Source organism: Argopecten irradians, chromosome 6 (assembly GCF_041381155.1).
Source record: "Argopecten irradians isolate NY chromosome 6, Ai_NY, whole genome shotgun sequence".
In the NCBI taxonomy this organism is placed as follows: Eukaryota; Metazoa; Mollusca; class Bivalvia; order Pectinida; family Pectinidae; genus Argopecten; species Argopecten irradians.
Genome location: NC_091139.1, coordinates 40,548,620 through 40,570,079, shown reverse-complemented (window position 1 = coordinate 40,570,079; position 21,460 = coordinate 40,548,620). Strand labels below are relative to the sequence as shown.

Here is a 21,460-nt window from a genome sequence, read left to right as displayed (position 1 = left end):
CTAAGAATTAAAAATAAATCATATATATATAGTTTATCAATCATACATATGAAAAAAATTAACAGGCTTACATTAATGAAATAATACATCCAAACAATATCGTAATATTCCGCAATTTATCAAATACGATAGGGCGGAAAGATATATCACAGAGATTCTTCAGCTGATTCATTGATTTAATCCTTGATTATAACAAACAGAATGCTGGTAGTATTTTTTAAGGATAGCAGTGATGACATTGGCCTGTACCCATTAACCCCGATAACAATGACTTTTCTAACTAATAAGTCGTGACAATATAAACACGGAACACAAAGTTTCCAGGATATCTCAATTCTGTATACATATTTTTCTCGATGAAAAAAGAATAGATTTAGAAAAAGAAGCCACCAAATAGCTACCAAACTCTAGTTGGACAGACGGGTGCCCTCTCCCCTTCTTCCCCAGTTGAACTTATATACAAGCGCTGGATTTCAACAAAAGCATTTTCCAAACTGAGTGAAAATAATGCATTCGTTTGACTTATTGAACATCGCTTTGTGGTATTTAGATTTTAAATATTTTATATCGTCATTCTGACTGGAGATACAGTATTTGTACTTTGCAAGAAGTAGTAAGAATACTCCGTACGTTTGCACTGGTCAGTCGAGTGTCTGGGCGACAAAGCTATGGGTGGCACTATATACCCCAACATGGCTTCTGCACTGTGACTCAGATTAGGAGTTATCTTATCTTCCTCTGTAAAACAAAGGACACACACTTTATACAAAAACATTACTACGAACATTCAAATAGATCCCACATTGTTTCTATACACAAGACAACAATAGTACATATATCTTGTCCGTCGATGCAACCAACAACCTTTCGTTTAAAATTTCGGGTTTTTTTTTTTTTTTTTTTTTTTTTTTTTTAAATATAGTAATCTAACGTAATGTGGACGTAAGCATTTCAGATAACACTGGATCCTAACGAATCGATGTTTAAACGATATAAATTGTTTGAAGTGATAAATATGTGGCACATGAGAACTGTCTGCGACCGGCGAAGTTTTAAGGAAGTTGTTAGTTACAAACATTAGTATGATATCCCGATAGATTTATTAAGAGTAACATGGCGCTGGGAGTTTGTTTTATAGCCGAAGCTGGTCGTTCTCCCAAAACACTCTTCAACAGGCGTGTTCTAGATAAGGTCTTGCTATTTTAACCACAAAACCAATATGAAAAATAAAGTTGTTTGGTAAGAACGTCAATCCAATAAATGCAAAGTGAGATATTACTTTCGTAAATAATTAGACATTCAAAAAATAAGAGTGAGATTAAAAAAAAAACATTCACCAAAAAATATAAATGTACCATTCACCCTTTGAACTTTTGAACGCAGAAAATTCATTTTTTTCCAATTTTGACATATCGCTCTCTGGACGTTATACATGTTGGTTTAAGATGTATTATTTGTGAGAGTTATGATTGGAGTAACACTCTGGTTTCCGTGGCCCATTTGGCCCATTTCCTTTTAAAAGGATTTAGAAATCATTAGGCTGTAGCACCAGCCTATCACAGGTGACGTTACAAAATGGAATTTCATTTGTTAATTTAAGAGATAATGACAAATGTTTAATCCAACAAAAATGCTCGTTACAAGCAAGTTTGAATTACAGAAGCAAACAAAGAACACGTTCCCACTGATACCTGCTGTACTCTCTAAATAAATCTGTCTATCTGTCATTATGATAAACCTTACTAAAGATCGATATGTTACATACGCAAACTTAACCGTCGTTCGCTGCTAGCAAACGTAGACGACATTCTCGACACTGCCACCACCAGTTTCTGTTTTATCTTTGAGCTGAAGCTTCCACTACGGGGTACTGAAACAGCAAACAGTAACACCGATAATATCAGCCCCCTTGTTCCTAAACCTCGTGTCATTTCTTTACTTAGCTCACTGGTCCTTTCAATGAGTGGGCTGGATTATGTCTTGTTATGTATTTGTCACAGTAACGAAATAACGCGTTAGTAGGTGAATAGATAAATCAAATAAAACACTCAGACTTGAATATATAAAGTAGCTTGACAGTTCGCAAAAGAAAGGTCACCCCTATTACCTTACTATAAACACTTTTTAAAACATTCCTGATTTTTTTAATCAAACGGATTTAACCAGTTTTGCAAACGTTACAAGCTGAAACCTCTTACTTTTTTATTATTTCATTTTCTTTCCATTGACTGTAACCATAAAATTAAGACCATAACAAAAACATTTACAGCGGCCATTTTGCAATATATCTCGGTAGGTGTACTAAGGAATATATTGCCGTGATAATTTTGAGTCGTTCGTTTGTGACTTTTTTTAAAACAGTCAAATGATATAACTTGACAAAAATGAAATATCTGAAATTATTTCGAAAGAATATTTATCTACATTGTGTATGGAATATCACGTTATTAATCCGTCACCAATACCAAATCCTTTCACCAGAAACATACTCCCAAGGTAATAAAATGATATACATATAATGTCATGCACATGAAATATATTACATGTATTATACCCCACTTTCATTTAGAATGTTCTGATTGGATTAACTTGATCACATGACATTTGGGAGGCGAGGGAAATAACCCAAGGGCACCATGGGAAGCCCTGCGCGACCGGAGGTGAACGTCGTCTAAACGTGAACCAACAAATGCAACTGTTGCTTATTTTTTACAGTCCGACGAATTTAGCAACGTTTTTGGGAAACATATTCATGAGTTCTTTAACCAGACAAATAACAAAATGAATTAATTTGAGTTTTTTTTCTTATTAAAAATTAAGTATGTCCCTTTGTGTCTGGATACTTCTAGAATTGTCTCCCTGGAAAATAACTCTTCTCAAGGAGAGTGTCTGTCCACAGAGGGTCATGATTGTATATAATATGATTGTTAATTTCGTGAGGAGGCACAATCGCGATTTCCTCCTTTTGATCCTTCAAGTAAATCGCCAGGGAATCGTTTGCAGATGTTGCGTTTTATGAGGTATAGTATATAGTATAAATCTAATTGAGCTCAAGCGTATTTTTAGTTTTTTTATTGTTGTTTTTTCCCTATGCAACATGCTTGTACAATAGAAATAAGAAATCCATTAATAAAGAGTTGCAGACATTTTCAAAGTGTCGTTTAACATTTCACGGGACACTGACGTGGTCGTGCAAACTTCATCAGCAAAATAGTGACTAATTGATAAATCATATGTACACTTATCTTGTGTACCGAATCACGAGTCTTTTATTTGTTAAAATTGAATTTTCTGGTTTGTAGTAAAATTCACGAAACTTTTGATCAGCGAAACTGACCAGACTATTCAGTGACTGATTGATATAGATTTAGTAAATTATATTTAAAACACACACTTACGAGAATGTCGGTTACGTAAGGGGGAAGACCAGGAATTCCGCTCTTCTTTCGTCTGTCTGCCTCCCTCAGTATTTAAATTTTGGATGGACAAACGGCTAGGACTAGTTGACCAGTTACTTGACGTGTCTATTGTTGTTGTCATGGGACTTATTTGACTGGTTGTTGTGGCGTCGGAGCCCGACTCCTTCCTCCTCCTCCGGGGGAGGGGCGAGCTGTTGTCGTCGTGGTCTTGTAGGTCGTAGGTGACGATCTCGTCCTTTATGTTGGCATCAACTAGGTCTAGAAGTACTTCTCCTAGGAACATGTCTGTTGACTGCTTCTGGTCCCATAGAGTAATCTCTATAGACTTGTCGTTTATCTGTTGAAATAGATTAGACAACGGATTATAACAATCAAGGAATAAATAAATCAAACAATACATGGTATACTACAAATTTACATATCTTGATAATACATCGTTTTATTTTAATCCTCATAACTTATAGGTGAAAGACTAGTGATGATATTAAGATAGTAGCGATAACAACTATCTAATTTTAATATGGACTAGTTGGGATCTACAAACACATACACTGATAAAACTTAGAAGATTTCGATCGACTTTTCAAACTATTTAAAAGCAACAAAATGCAAAGTACAATTAATATGAATCACCTGTCTTTCACGGATATTAATATAAATCACTTGTCTTTCACGGCTTTAAATATAGATCACCTGTCTTTCACGGCTATATATTTTCGGGATTTTCTTCTCAAAACAAATGCGCAAAGATCGTGGATTTAAATATTAATGGAAAAACAATACAATATATTGAATAAGATATTATTTTGCGGAGAGGAACATTCCCGAATTTCCTTTATTCGCAAAATTTACGAAAATAAATTGCATCTAGAGATTATATAAACATTGAACATACCTCATTAGGGCTGATTTCCAGTATGTTAAACGTCTCGTTCCACCGAGGCGATGACGTATTGAACTGCGGTATAGTCTCATAAGGTGGATAGAAGCTGGAATTACAGAATAGAATTTTATGCACACTCCACATACAGAAAACAAAGAGTTAAATGAATTGAAAATGGCCACCATAAGGTGACATATTTATTATAAAAATTATATAAAACTCATATCAAAGTAATAAAACAAATATTATGCAAACAAATTGACACTATGCAAACAAATTGACACATAATTCAGTTTTATAGAATTATGTTAAAATATTATGAAACATAACATAATCTAAAACATCTCAATATTGATATTAAGGTGGGGGTTCGATAGAACAGGGCCACAAAGTTAAAAATATATCAAAGAGGATTTTTAACTTCCCCACCAACACACAAAGTTCACTTTAAAACACATAGAATTATAAACAGTATCATCAAACAATTCAAAGACAGATTAAACATAACTTAAATAAGTACACAAAAGGTGAAGACAAGGACAGAAAACAATTAAACATTATCCAAACATTTAGCGACAGATTAAACAAGATGATGCACAAAGTAATATTTAATAAATCTGTTCTACGGCAGTTGATCAGCATTTTAGAATCTTATATACGTCTTTTTCTTTATGACAGTTGTTTTACATTTTTGAATTTCCTTGCAAGAGTCGTTCAGATTTTAAAATCCTCTATACCGCAGTTATTCAGCATTCTAAATTTGAGAATTTTCTGTACGACAGTTGTTTCACATTTTGGAACCAACAGTTTATAATCTTGTCGAGGATAGTTGTTTGGTATTCAAGGAGATTTACCCTCTGCCTGGCAGTAGGTGAACCAGCGCGATTGGATTTATGATGGCCTCCTCCGTGTGTCCAGGATGTCGTAGGTCGTCAGCCAGCACCAGGGTGACAGACAGACACTCCTCGGAGTCGGAGTAGGCTACGCTCATCTGTAGCTTCCCACTCACTAAACGTTCGTCCTTCTTCATCTCAATCTGAAAAATAAAAAGCAAACGATGAATTATGAAAGTAGGGACACATTCATTTATTCTATAGTGATAATTTAATTTCATGAATTTTGTCTTACAAAAACCAAGATTAAAAATTTTAAGACTTCATTTGAAGACAAAACAAAGAGGTTCAGTATATTACGGACTTTGTGCATGACAGATAGATATGTTATCATGGATTCATATCTACCATACTTGTATACATTTATGATAACGTAGGATGAGTATCAAATCAGTATCCGTTTTATGTCAAATTTTAAATAAATGAATTAAAGGATGTATTCCACTGACGTTTAAGTCCCGTTGAAGTTTTGTTTCCACATAGATCAAAGAAGTTATGATATTTTCATATACAATTTATTAATATATGTAGGAAGTTGCCATTTGACGGCCATTTTGAAAATGTGTCTTTTCTCGCTTTGAATAGAGCCAAAGTTCTACCATTTTCACTTAAATTGTTTTACTTTAATTATCACTTCGCCAGCAGTTTTAGCTGTATCATGCTTATTTTTTTACTAGGGTCTTGATAATTGAAATTTTGAGCATTAATATGTGGAATGATACACTTTTGTCACTTTAAACATTTAATGATAATTTGACTATTTTTAATTTTTTAGTCTGAAATATCAAAAACTTATAAAATCTAAATGGGGCATAAAAGTAAGCACACGGACCCCAATTTCTGACTGATTTAGATATACAAAATATTTAAAAAGTGTTTAATACAATAACTTTTTCTATACAGGGTTAAATGTGACAAAATGGCTGAAAATGGTCATTTTGTAGCTCAAAATTAAGGGTCAGGGATAACACACACATATATATGTATGTTGTTATTCTGAGAAAAAAAAATACGAGTCTTATTAATCATAACTTGTATACTTTAAAAAAAAAAAATTCCACATCCATATATATCAAACACCTCATTAGGAAATTATGTCTTTAATCTATTGTGTATATGGTCAAAACGGCATAATTCCCATAAAATCCAATATTATGTCAATTAGGTATCTTTGAGTGACAATAGCTCAAAAGCGAGCGCACGGGCATATGTTTTTTCTTCCATTTTCTTTTAAGGTATGAGCTCCAATTTTGCAAAATATCTATATGAGAGGAAAAAAGTTAAGTACATGTACAAGAAACAAGAAAATTTTGACTTCTCAGATGAATACATTCTTAATGCAATAAATGGTGATTCTCAAATATCAAACTGATATATGACTACGACTCAGTTCAAAGTGAGTCTCTATAGATTCTCGTCAGTGACGCATTATTACGTACCGGTGTCTTAGGAAGCATTCGTCTTTTTGGTTTATTGAGTGCCAGCACGGACGGCGGTAATAGTATAGGCTGCGCGCAGGAATGGTTACCGTCTAGATAAGGTTAAAATAAAATACAACGTAGTAAGTGCGGTAATTGTATAGACCGCAAACATGAACAGTCATAAATGTAGTAAGTGCCTTTTAATTCTTCTGTATCATACAGGCTACCGTATCATACAGATCTAAATTAAAGAGAAATAAAAATGAATGGATAAAAATATATCCAACCTTGAAAACAATCTAAAAATGTCGCCGGTATCTTAATGTTAGCACAAAAAATAAACAAAAACAGAACTTCGAAAGGAACGTTTAGGTTAATGTGATAGACTCTGAAGACCATTCGAAATAAAGAAGCGTCATTGGAGATAAGGTTATAATTAAAAACATTAAAAAAACTCACCCTGCTCGGTGTCGTCTGCTGTCTCCGTAACGTCAACCATACCGTAACTGTAAAAGAATAAACGATACAGCAATTATAACAGACATGTCAAACCTCGTATTGATTGCTGAGACATAGTGGTAAATTTGTTCCGACATATTTCCACCTCTGGGTTTCGAATTCAAATCCCACATGGATTAGTTGTCAGGGACTGACCATAGGGCGGTCGTTTTTCCCTGGTACTCCGGCTTCCCTACATTTCCTACAATAGGCATTACTATAAATGACCCTAGCTGTTGATAGGACGTACAAAGAAAAGCACGAGTAGACACGAACAGGCCACTAACTCTCGAGGAACACGTTGTTCAGTTGTTGGTTTTTTTTATTTCTAGTCTCATTGTAAGTTAGAACGATTTTTATTTTAAGCCTTACTTCATCAATTCTAAATTTGGAACACCGTCTTGTTATAAAACTTATATTTTAACTGCAGTGGCGTTACTGCACGTGGATACATTCCTGTAAACAAGTATATGCGATGGAAATAGGATTGGCTCCGTCTCCTGTTACAGAATCTCTCCTAGCTATAGGGTATGGGTGCCATCGACAGCTACGCCTACTTCTATTATGGAATACCGCCGAAAGGATACTAACTAATTGTTATCAATTCTACTGCAATACACAGCATGTATTGTTGAACATCATTTACTATAAAAACACAAGAAATGAAGTACCAAGACAGTGACAGCGGTAGGCGGGTGACAGATCGATAACCGAGTCATATGATGATATCAGCTTAAAACAACAATAACAGGCCAAACTCGTCACACAATCCGCCAGCTTTGTGGATATACTAAGCCGGAAAGAAAACACAGGCTTACACCACATTAATGGCTGTTTCTAGAAGTCTGTTATAAAATCATTAAATCAACCCATTAGGCAGATAACGGCTTCATAATCATTTCATTCCCTGATCAATGAGCCGGTTATCTTGTTAACCTAGATAATCAGCTGGTTTTGTTTATGGCAGGTTCTGACAGTAAATCACTTTAGTTTGTTTGTAGAAATAAAAAAAAGCAGCAGATTATACTTTTTATATGTAGAACAGTAATATTCTATGGTAGGCTCACCTAGATATCCACGTACGAAAGTTTCTTCCACACCTCGACGTTAGTATAACAATATCCCCAAAACAATATCTCTAAATTCTAAAAAGGCAGCGACATAATAAATTCTACATAACATTACACGGAATCTGTGCAATTGTGTCGATGTCGTGACTCAGCGAGGTTGTGATGCGTGCTATAAACCAGTAGTACTCCGCAGGCATTGGAGGACAATCTTATAAAGCAGGAGAGGGGGTATTGGAAAATCAAGATCTGAATTCTAACACTTTATACTCCACCAATCCAGCTCTCTTATCGCAGATTAATAATAATCTCCATTTCCTCTACTACGCTTACCCTTCCTTTTTTGGAAGATACACTAGATATATAGCATCACATTGGGTACGTCAGTTTGGCACCTTTTATATCGCTAGAGAGAGGGAAATGTGGCAGACAGAGTTCGGACCTTGAACATCCAAACACTACATGTAGGATCTAGGAATTGAGTTGTCTTGTTGTCGATGATGATCAAATTCATTCACACGCATAATAGGTCAAGCCAGTAACTGGTGAATTTAGTCGAAGAAATAGATAACTAACCGATTTCATGCGTGAATGGTCGAATGGTCATGCTAATCATGTAGCGAAAGTGGGAGAAATGACTTCAAAGACTGGAAAATCAGGATGAAAAACATTTCCTTCATTTTTCTAAGCATGATTTGAAAATAGACACAACATCTATTAGGACCTGATTATCAATTCTATGATTTGAAAGTATCAATTAAAACAAAATTAGATTAGGCATGGAATAGCTGACACACATTTTGTGTGACACTTGCATCATTACATACAGAAAAAGTACACAGTTCGGGTCATTAAAAATGACGGTGTGTTCCATTTACATAACTTTCAGTATAACAAGCTTTATCATGAACAGGAAGTAGCATATTCTCAATACTTTCAGCAGTTAAGTGATTCAATAGTTCAACTGAGAAATTAGGCTTCACATACTTCGACTACACATTGCTGAATTTTGGATTGACAAATTGATTTCAACATCACCACAGATCTTAAATTACGGAAGAACAGAAGTATTTAATTAATCCACAAAGTGCCTTTGTAACATGGATCATATGACACTCGACTGAAGCTGGTACCGAATAAAATCACAAAATTATCAATCTCGTTTTACAATCCCATTTGAAAATTAATAGCCGTTTCTCGGAATGGCAGTCCTTTAAAAAAAATTATTGTGCGAGGTCATATCATGATTTCCAGATCGTGAATTGTTTGCAATAAAGTCACAATTAATACTTTGTACATGTGTAACGATTACATTAATTTGCCTCTTGTAAATAATTAATCTCTCCGTCAGTAAGTGAAGTCAGCCATACCTCATTATCGAGTACATATGGCCATAGTGATGGCACGAATAACGAGATGAGGACCATTAAGGATGGCAAAATGAAATGGGTGATATTCATTATATTACATTGAAGCTAGTATAAATGTAAACATACCAATATTGAATTTGCGCTAAAAATTCTGAGTCACGCTTAATTAAAAAGTTATTTATGATCCTACGTAAATAGGATATTGTAAGATTATGGTGTTTTATTTTCTTCGTATTTTGGACCCTACGCAAATGAGATATTGATAATATTAACGGTGTTTTACTTTTCTCCGTACTAAGGATATTGGTATTATAAATATAGTTTTACTTCTCTCAGTAATAAGTACATTGGTAATATTAATGGTGTTTTACTTTTCTCCGTAATTAGGATATTGGTAATATTAATGGTGTTTTACTTTTCTCAGTAATTAGGATATTCGTAATATTAACGGTGTTTCACTTTTCTCAGTAATTAGGATATTGGTAATATTAATGGTGTTTTACTTTTCTCAGTAATTAGGATATTGGTAATATTAATGGTGTTTTACTTTTCTCAGTAATTAGGATATTGGTAATATTAAAGTTGGGTTTTTTCTTATTAATTAGGATATTGGTAATATTAATGGTGTTTTACTTCTCTCGGTAATTAGGATATTGGTTATATTAATGTTTTTTTTACTTTTCTCAGTAACTAGGATATTGGTATTATAAAGAGAGTTTTACTTTTCCTCATGGTGAACGACCACCAGCTGAACGATTTCTGAAGTCTGATTCACTATCCTCTTCGTCTCCTCGAAGGTCGTGTCCACCAGGGACTTGCCGTTCCACATCAGTACCTGGTCACCTAGCAAACAGAAATTTAAACCATAATCTTATAGCAACGGGAATGATCTAACAAGATTACCAAGTTACCTATCAACGAAAAAAACAAAAAAGACATTGCGATAGAAAAACAAAATCAAACAGTTGCAAAAATAAAAAACAAGCAAATTTATCACTTAGCAAAAATAACATCCAGTCATAAGAATAATTGAGACTTTTTCTTAAATGAAAATATCTTTCTATACATATATTTAAATATCATTTCTGAGACAAATTCTCGTTATATGTCATAGTATATCTTACTTTCAATTTTGTTCAATAAGTGAAGTTCGGAATTGCTTAAACTGATTACTAGTTCCTTTTTCTACGGTTTAATTTTTAAAATGGCGTTTCCTTTGGGCACCTGTAATTGGATAAAAAATATGTAATTGGATAAAAATCATGGAATTGGATGAAAAGCATGTTATTGGATAAAAAGCTTGCGGAATGCTCTACTTGTTTCCATCTTGTTTGGATATAACGTCCTACCTTCCTGTATACCGTAGGAGTCAGCTGGCCCGTCAGTGTCAACATAAGTCACGAAGGCACCAAGGCGGGTACCATAGCGACACTGGCCTCCAACAACACGCATGCCCAAACCATTACCTGAACAAAATAAAGAAGGATATGTAGCTGTTTTCTTTTATCTAATAAAGATGTGATGTCTCATTTTGTAAAAATATTGTTTGAGACTCTATCTACAACAAATTAGCAAAACAGAGGTTATCCAAACTTAAGGGTTTAACATGTCATTTATACATCATAAATAATGTTTATTTTATTGTAATTATCATCCGAATATCTTAGAACATCATTGTGAAATTCTCGCGACGCTACTACCAGCAAAAAAAACCGTTCATGATATCCTTTACATCTCGGAGTGCCAACTAAGTTTCTTTCATTTAAATCAACGAAGCTATAAATATGGATCTTGGTTATTCAATTATGAACAAACCTAAACACATTTGCATATATAAGATAAGTATAGATAAGTGCTCGAAGCGGTGTTAAGATAATGTAGTAGGAAATACTGATCTAATAGGCTAATCACATCACTGATAAAATGTGGCAATTCAAATCCACTCTGATTCGTTTTTCCTAATTTCTTTTTAAACCTAATAAATAACAAAAGTAACAAGAAATGAACCAACATCTTTTACTATTCCGATTTTGCTTGCAACACAAAGTTGTATTGGCTTAAAAATTTCTTTATCAGCCCATTCAGTAGAAAATGGCGTCGCCGTTTATAACGTTGTTTCTGATTGGCTAAAAGAGTCCCAAAATGAACTTTAAATAGATTATCTTTACTGAATTAAGTAGAGTATACTCTTTTCTTTCTGCTGCGAGTTTTGTATTATATCTCCATAACATCAACAATCTATTCAAATTTATCCTTATCTAAGTAGGACTGTTTGTAAGAGTTTTGTATTATATCTCCATAACATCAACAATCTATTCAAATTTATCCTTATCTAAGTATGACTGTTTGTAAGAGTTTTGTATTATATCTCCATAACATCAACAATCTATTCAAATTTATCCTTATCTAAGTATGACTGTTTGTAAGAGTTTTGTATTATATCTCCATAACATCAACAATCTATTCAAATTTATCCTTATCTAAGTAGGACTGTTTGTAAGAGTTTTGTATTATATCTCAATAACATCATAATATTTGAGAGTTTATTCAAAACATTTATCCTTATCTAAGTAGGACTGTTTGTAAGAGTTTTGTATTATATCTCCATAACATCAACAATCTATTCAAATTTATCCTTATCTAAGTATGACTGTTTGTAAGAGTTTTGTATTATATCTCCATAACATCAACAATCTATTCCAATTTATCCTTATCTAAGTATGACTGTTTGTAAGAGTTTTGTATTATATCTCCATAACATCAACAATCTATTCCAATTTATCCTTATCTAAGTATGACTGTTTGTAAGAGTTTTGTATTATATCTCCATAACATCAACAATCTATTCCAATTTATCCTTATCTAAGTATGACTGTTTGTAAGAGTTTTGTATTATATCTCCATAACATCAACAATCTATTCAAATTTATCCTTATCTAAGTATGACTGTTTGTAAGAGTTTTGTATTATATCTCCATAACATCAACAATCTATTCAAATTTATCCTTATCTAAGTGGTGGTTTTACTTTCTCCGTAATTTGGTATGACTGTTTGTAAGAGTTTTGTATTATATCTCCATAACATCAACAATCTATTCAAATTTATCCTTATCTAAGTATGACTGTTTGTAAGAGTTTTGTATTATATCTCCATAACATCAACAATCTATTCAAATTTATCCTTATCTAAGTATGACTGTTTGTAAGAGTTTTGTATTATATCTCCATAACATCAACAATCTATTCAAATTTATCCTTATCTAAGTATGACTGTTTGTAAGAGTTTGATTAATGGTGTGTTTCACTTTTCTCTCCGTAATTAGGATATTGGTAATTATTAACTGGTGTTTTACTTTCTACCGTAATTAGGATTATTGGTAATATTAATGGTGTTTACTTTTCTCAGTTAATTAGGATATTGGTAATATTTTCTCAGTATGGTGTTTTACTTTTCTCAGTAAAATAGGATATTGGTAATATTAACGGTGTTACACTTTTCCTACAGTAATTAGTGATATTGGATAATATTAAATGGTGTTTTACGTTTTCTCAGTAAAAAGGATAATGGTAATTATAATGGCTGTTTAACTTATCTCGGACTAATTAGGATATTGGTAATATTAATGGTGTTTTACATTTTCGTCATTGGATATTGTAATTAGGATATTGGTAATATTAATGGTGTTTTATTTTCTCAGTACATGGTGTTTAGGTAATCTTAATGTTGTTTTTACTTTTCTCAGTATATTTAGGATATTGGTAATATTAATGGTCGTTCACTTTTCTCAGTAATTAGGATATCTGGTAATATTAAACGGTGTTTTACTTTTTCTCATTAATTAGGATATTGGTAATCTTTAATGGTGTTTTTAACTTTTCTCAGGTAATTAGGATACTTTGGTAATATTAATGGTGTTTTACTTTTCTCAGTAAATAGGATATTGGTAATATTAACGGTGGTGTTTTCACTTTTCTCAGTAGAATTAGGTATATGGTAATATTAATGGTGTTTTACTTTTCTCAACTAATTAGGATTTGGTAAAAAAATATTTATTTAATGGTTATGTACTTTTTACTTTTCTCTGGTAATTAGGATATTGGTAATATTAACGGTGTTTTACTTTTCTCAGTAATTAGGATATTGGTAATATTAATGGTGTTTTACTTCTTTTCTCATTAATTAGGATATTGGTAATTATTTATGGTGTTTTTCTCTTTCTCCTCGTAATTAGGATATTGGTATATTAATGGTGTTTTACTTTTCTCATGTAATAAATATTGTTAATTTGGGTACTTTCTCAGTAATTAGGATTTTGGGTAAATATTAATGGTGTTTTTAACTCTCCGTAGTAATTAGGGTGTTTTCATATTTCTCAGTACATAGTATATTAATGGTGTTTTACTTTTCTCAGTAATTAGGATATTGAATATTAAGTGTTCTTGAACTTTCTCAGTAAGTTAGGATATTAGTAATGGTGTTTTTACTTTTCTCAGAATTTAGGATATTGGTATATATTTAATGGTGTTTTACTTTTCTTAGTAATTAGGATATTTGGTAATACTAATAGTGTTTTACTTTTCTCAGTAATTAGGATATTGGTAATTAGTTTATGTGTTTTTACTTTTTTTCTCAGTAATATAGGAGAAGATAATTTATTAACTATAACGGTGTTTCACTTTATATCTCACTGTAATTAGGATATTGGTAATATTAACGGTGTTTTTTTTCATATTGATTAGGAAAATTGGTAATATTAATGGTGTTTTACTTTTCTCCGTCATTAGGATATTGGTAATATTTTAATGGTGTTTTACTTTTCTCAGTAATCAGGATATTGGTAGGATATTAATGGTAATATTAAATGGTGTTTTACTCTCTCGTAATTAGGATATTGGTAAATATTAATGGTGTTTTACTTTTCTCAGTAATTAGGATATTGTTAATATTAATGGTGTTTTACTTTTCATCTAGTAATTAGGATTTTGGTTATATTAATGGTGTTTTACTTTTCTCAATTAGTAATTAGGATTTACTTTTCTCAGTAATGGTAATATTAATGGTTGTTTTACTTTTCTCAGTAAATTAGGATATTGGTAATAATTAATGGTGTTTTACTTTTCTCCTGTAATTAGGATATTGGTAATATTAATGGTGTTTTACTTTTCTCAGTAAATAGGATATTGGTAATATTAAATGGTGTTTTTACTTTTCTCCGTAATTAGGATATTGGTAATATTTTAATTGGTGTTTTACTTTTCTCAGTAATTAGGATATTGGTAATATTAATGGTGTTTTACTTTTCTCCGTAATTAGGATATTGGTAATATTAATGGTGTTTTACACTTTTCTCAGTAAATTAGGATATTGGTAATATTAATGTAGTGTTTTACATTTCTCCGTAATTAGGATATTGGTAATATTAATGGGTGTTTCACTTTTCTCAGTAGATTAGGATATTGGTAATAACGGTGTTTTTTTTCATATTGATTTAGGAATGGTAGGTTAATATTATGGTGGTGTTTTACTTTTCTCGGTAATTAGGATATTGGTAATATTAATGATTAGGATGTTTTAATACTTTTTCAGTAATTAGGATAGGATATAGTAATATTAATGGTGCTTTTTACTTTTCCTCAGTAATTAGGATAATTGGTAATATTAATGTGTTTCACTTTTCTCAGTAATTAGGATATTGGTAATATTAAATGGTTTTACCTTTCTCAGTAATTAGGATGTTGGTAATATTAATGGTGTTTTTACTTTTCTCGGTAATTAGTACATTGGTAATATTAATGGTGTTTTTACTTTTCTCGGTAATTAGAAAATAGTACATTGGTAATATTAATGGTGTTTTACTTTTCTCAGTAATTAGGATATTGGTAATATTAATGGTGTTTTACTTTTCTCAGTAATTAGGATATTGGTAATATTAATGGTGTTTTACTTTTCTCAGTAATTAGGATATTGGTAATATTAATGGTGTTTTACTTTTCTCAGTAATTAGGATATTGGTAATGTTAATGGTGTTTTACTTTTCTCAGTAATTAGGATATTGGTAATATTAATGGTGTTTTACTTTTCTCAGTCATTAGGATATTGGTAATGTTAATGGTGTTTTACTTTTCTCAGTAATTAGGATATTGGTAATATTAATGGTGTTTTACTTTTCTCAGTAATTAGGATATTGGTAATGTTAATGGTGTTTTACTTTTCTCAGTAATATTAGGATATTGGTAAGTATTAATGGTGTTTTACTTTTCTCGGTAAGTAGGATATTGGTATTATTATAATGTCGTGTTTTACTTTTCTCGGTAATTAGGATATTGGTAATATTAATGGTGTTTTACTTTTCTCAGTAATTAGGATATTGGTATTATAAAGAGAGTTTTACTTTTCCTCATGGTGGACGACCACCAGCTGAACGATTTCTGAAGTCTGATTCACTATCCTCTTCGTCTCCTCGAAGGTCGTGTCCACCAGGGACTTGCCGTTCCACATCAGTACCTGGTCACCTAGCAAACAGAAATTTAATCCATAATCTTATAGCAGCGGGAATGATCTTACAAGATTACCAAGTTACCTAGCAACGAAAAAAACAAAAAAGACATTGCGATAGAAAAACAAAATCAAATAGTTGCAAAAATAAAAAAACAAGCAAATTTATCACTTAGCAAAAATAACATCCAGTCATAAGAATAAATGAGACTTTTTCTTAAATGAAAATATCTTTCTATACATATATTTAAATATCATTTCTCAGACAAATTCTCGTTATATGTCATAGTATATCTTACTTTCAATTTTGTTCAATAAGTGAAGTTCGGAATTGCTAAAACTGATTACTAGTTCGTTTTTCTACGGTTTAATTTTTAAAATGGCGTTTCCTTTGGGCACCTGTAATTGGATAAAAAATATGTAATTGGATAAAAATCATGGAATTGGATGAAAAGCATGTTATTGGGTAAAAAGCTTGCGGAATGCTCTACTTGTTTCCATCTTGTTTGGATATAACGTCCTACCTTCCTGTATACCATAGGAGTCAGCTGGCCCGTCAGTGTCAACATAAGTCACGAAGGCACCAAGGCGGGTACCATAGCGACACTGGCCTCCAACAACACGCATGCCCAAACCATTACCTGAACAAAATAAAGAAGGATATGTAGCTGTTTTCTTTTATCTAATAAAGATGTGATGTCTCATTTTGTAAAAATATTGTTTGAGACTCTATCTACAACAAATTAGCAAAACAGAGGTTATCCAAACTTAAGGGTTTAACATGTCATTTATACATTATAAATAATGTTTATTTTATTGTAATTATCATCCGAATATCTTAGAACATCATTGTGAAATTCTCGCGACGCTACTTCCAAATTCAGCAAAAAAAACGTTCATGATATCCTTTACTTACATACACGGAGTGCCAACTAAGTTTCTTTCATTTAAATCAACGAAGCTATAAATATGGATCTTGGTTATTCAATTATGAACAAACCTAAACACATTTGCATATATAAGATAAGTATAGATAAGTGCTCGAAGCGGTGCCAAGGTATGTTCACGATGATATGCCATGCAATTTTTGTTTTTATAAGATAATGTAGTAGAAATACTGATCTAATAGGCTAATCACATCACTGATAAAATGTGGCAATTCAAATCCACTCTGATTCGTTTTTCCTAATTTCTTTTTAAACCTAATAAATAACAAAAGTAACAAGAAATGAACCAACATCCTTTACTATTCCGATTTTGCTTGCAACACAAAGTTGTATTGGCTTAAAAATTTCTGTATCAGCCCATTCAGTAGAAAATGGCGTCGCCGTTTATAACGTTGTTTCTGATTGGCTAAAAGAGTCCCAAAATGAACTTTAAATAGATTATCATTACTGAATTAAGTAGAGTATACTCTTTTCTTTCTGCTGCGAGTTTTGTATTATATCTCCATAACATCAACAATCTATTCAAATTTATCCTTATCTAAGTAGGACTGTTTGTAAGAGTTTTGTATTATATCTCCATAACATCAACAATCTATTCAAATTTATCCTTATCTAAGTATGACTGTTTGTAAGAGTTTTGTATTATATCTCCATAACATCAACAATCTATTCCAATTTATCCTTATCTAAGTATGACTGTTTGTAAGAGTTTTGTATTATATCTCCATAACATCAACAATCTATTCCAATTTATCCTTATCTAAGTATGACTGTTTGTAAGAGTTTTGTATTATATCTCCATAACATCAACAATCTATTCCAATTTATCCTTATCTAAGTATGACTGTTTGTAAGAGTTTTGTATTATATCTCCATAACATCAACAATCTATTCCAATTTATCCTTATCTAAGTATGACTGTTTGTAAGAGTTTTGTATTATATCTCCATAACATCAACAATCTATTCCAATTTATCCTTATCTAAGTATGACTGTTTGTAAGAGTTTCGAATGTCGGTAGGTGACTTTAAAATTAACAATTAAACATATAGTTTATCTATTTTTTTGCTCAGAATAGCAGCATGTGCTACTCCAATCGGACAATAACGTATCAAATCAAAAGCTGCGATGACTTTATATCATAGCGTATAGGGGAACATGATTTTCTGTCTAAAGCAGGCAGAAAAAAATGGGATTACACTATTTGTTGTTTTTAGTATTGTTTTTAAGCTTGAAAGTAATGAACTACACAGAAACTTGCAAATAACATGAGGCCCATGGGACTTAACGGTCATTTGACTATTGACACAATACAACACTTCAAAGAATATGGCAGCGATGAACAATTAAGGCAATTCAAAAGAATTTTTATAGAAGTTCAGGTTCTGATATATTTGATGAATTATACCATGAATGAATGTTCTTGATCCCCACCATGCTACAAGTCTAATATCCAGTCTCTAGGCCGCTTTGTTATTTACAAGAGGAATTTAAAGAATTTAGCCTATTTAATCCCTGTGACCTTGAATGAAGGTCAAGGTCATTCATTTCATCAAACTTGGTGGCCCTCCACCCCAGCATATCACGGGCCCAATATAATATAATACAATATCTAGGGCTCTTAGTTATTCACAAGTCGTTAAACATTTTAGCTTATTTGACCCCTGTGACATTGAAGTCCAATATTCAGTCTCTAGGCCTCTTAGTTATTTACAAGACGAATTTAAAGATTTTATCCCAGTCTATTAATCCGTGTGACCTTGAATGAAGGTAAAGGTAATAAATTTGATAAAACTTGGTGGCCTTTTGGACCCCTTAGACCTTGTTTGAAGGTCAAGGTCATGCATTTAAACAAACTTGGTAGCCCTTCATCTCAGCATACCGCAGCCCCAACATGAATACCCTGGGCCTTTCGGTTCTTGAGAAGTGTTAAATATTTCATTAAAATATTAAATCTAAATATTTTAGCCTTTTTGACTCCTGTGACCTTGAATCAGGTCAATGTCATTCATTTGAACAAACTTGGTAGCCCTTCGGGTCTGATGACCCAAAACGCTAATATGTTTCAATTTCACACAGTAAGATATAACGATAGCGCTTGCCACGAACTCATAGCTGCTATAACGTAGCCTAATGTGTTCGTTTTCGTCAAGCTCACGTTAACAAATCATATTTATATTTAACAAATCATAATTATACAATTCTATTCCCTTGGTCCCTAAATATTCACAAGAGATCCCAGAGGGATCTTTGCGCCCACCAAAGAATGATATATATCTGACAAAGGAAAGATGGATCTTTTCTCTACTTTTTAAACTTTTTCAAACATACTACATATAAAATTTGAGACAGATCGTTTCAGTACCTTTTGAGAAATAGCGGTAAGAAACCTCAACTATTTAAATCCAAGATGATTACTTGGCGGCCATCTTGTTGATCAATCGGTCCCAAATCACAATATGCACAACTAGGGCCCTAGGGGAACCTACATGTGAAATCTGAGAAAGATCCATTCAAAACTTTCTGAGAAATAGCGATAACAAACTTTGAATATCAAAATCCAAGATGGCTGACTGGCAGCAATCTTGTTGACCGATCGGTTCCAAATCACAATATGCACAACTAGGGCCCTCGGGGAACCTACAAATAAAATTTGAGACAGATCCCTTCAGTACTATCTGAGAAATAGCGATAACAAACTTTAACTATCATTATCCACTGCGCGCCTGTACACTTTTCAATATTGGTCCAAATATGTAATGCACAACTATGGGCCCTAACGGAATCTTCATATTAAAATTTGAGAAAGACTACTTCCATTACTTTTTGAGAAATAGTACAAACCTTAACAATAGGTAATCCAAGATGGCCCTGGCGGCCATCTTTGTAACAGGTATCAGCCTCAAAAAATCTGTATGGCAGAGAACTAGGGATCAAGGGTATGTACCATATGAAACGAACAAAATCCCTTTCAGTAGAATTCACATAACATCGATATAAACTTTGCACACCGAGTACACCGATCAATAGTATGGCACAAAATATGGACCTATGGGACCATATTCCCAGCAAAATAGTGTAACCGCTGGTTTACGGAAAATCTCATACAGGTATACTACATTACACCGAGTACACCGATCAATATGTACCATATGTACACGCTGGACGGAATCTCATAACAGGTATACTACATTACACCGAGTACACCGATCAATATGTACCATATGTAAACGCTGGCGGAATCTCATAACAGGTATACTACATTACACCGAGTAAAACACCGATCAATAGGTACATATGTAACGCTGACGGAATCTCATAACAGGTATACTACATTACACCGAGTACACCGATCAATAGTACCATATGTAACGCTGACGGAATCTCATAACAGGTATACTACATTACACCGAGTACACCGATCAATATGTACCATATGTAACGCTGGCGGAATCTCATAACAGGTATACTACATTACACCGAGTACACCGATCAATAGGTACCATATGTAACGCTGTACGGAATCTCATAACAGGTATACTACATTACACCGAGTACACCGATCAATAGGTACCATATGTAACGCTGACGGAATCTCATAACAGGTATACTACATTACACCGAGTACACCGATCAATATGTACCATATGTAACGCTGACGGAATCTCATAACAGGTATACTACATTACACCGAGTACACCGATCAATAGGTACCATATGTAACGCTGACGGAATCTCATAACAGGTATACTACATTACACCGAGTACACCGATCAATATGTACCATATGTAACGCTGACGGAATCTCATAACAGGTATACTACATTACACCGAGTACACCGATCAATAGGTACCATATGTAACGCTGACGGAATCTCATAACAGGTATACTACATTACACCGAGTACACCGATCAATATGTACCATATGTAACGCTGACGGAATCTCATAACAGGTATACTACATTACACCGAGTACACCGATCAATAGGTACCATATGTAACGCTGGCGGAATCTCATAACAGGTATACTACATTACACCGAGTACACCGATCAATAGGTACCATATGTAACGCTGGCGGAATCTCATAACAGGTATACTACATTACACCGAGTACACCGATCAATATGTACCATATGTAACGCTGACGGAATCTCATAACAGGTATACTACATTACACCGAGTACACCGATCAATATGTACCATATGTAACGCTTACGGAATCTCATAACAGGTATACTACATTACACCGAGTACACCGATCAATATGTACCATATGTAACGCTGACGGAATCTCATAACAGGTATACTACATTACACCGAGTACACCGATCAATAGGTACCATATGTAACGCTGACGGAATCTCATAACAGGTATACTACATTACACCGAGTACACACGATCAATAGGTACCATATGTAACGCTGACGGAATCTCATAACAGGTATACTACATTACACCGAG

At 33.0% G+C, this 21,460-nt stretch overlaps 1 protein-coding gene across 2 annotated transcripts in view; it reads right to left on the bottom strand.

The window, feature by feature from the left end:
• The window catches only part of LOC138325885 (regulating synaptic membrane exocytosis protein 2-like), a 77,478-nt gene that overhangs the window by 5,190 nt on the left and 50,828 nt on the right, over positions 1–21,460 (bottom strand). Inside the window, exons 8-16 of one of the 2 annotated variants that reach the window (XM_069271862.1) lie at positions 16,572–16,688; positions 15,944–16,064; positions 7,076–7,122; positions 6,635–6,726; positions 5,157–5,338; positions 4,315–4,408; positions 3,399–3,756; positions 1,766–1,870; positions 631–738 (exon numbers count right to left, since the gene is read on the bottom strand). In XM_069271862.1, coding sequence (XP_069127963.1) covers positions 631–738; positions 1,766–1,870; positions 3,399–3,756; positions 4,315–4,408; positions 5,157–5,338; positions 6,635–6,726; positions 7,076–7,122; positions 15,944–16,064; positions 16,572–16,688 — 1,224 coding nt within the window. The remainder of the gene's footprint in view (positions 1–630; positions 739–1,765; positions 1,871–3,398; positions 3,757–4,314; positions 4,409–5,156; positions 5,339–6,634; positions 6,727–7,075; positions 7,123–15,943; positions 16,065–16,571; positions 16,689–21,460) is intronic. The other variant, XM_069271863.1, reaches the window with a different exon arrangement.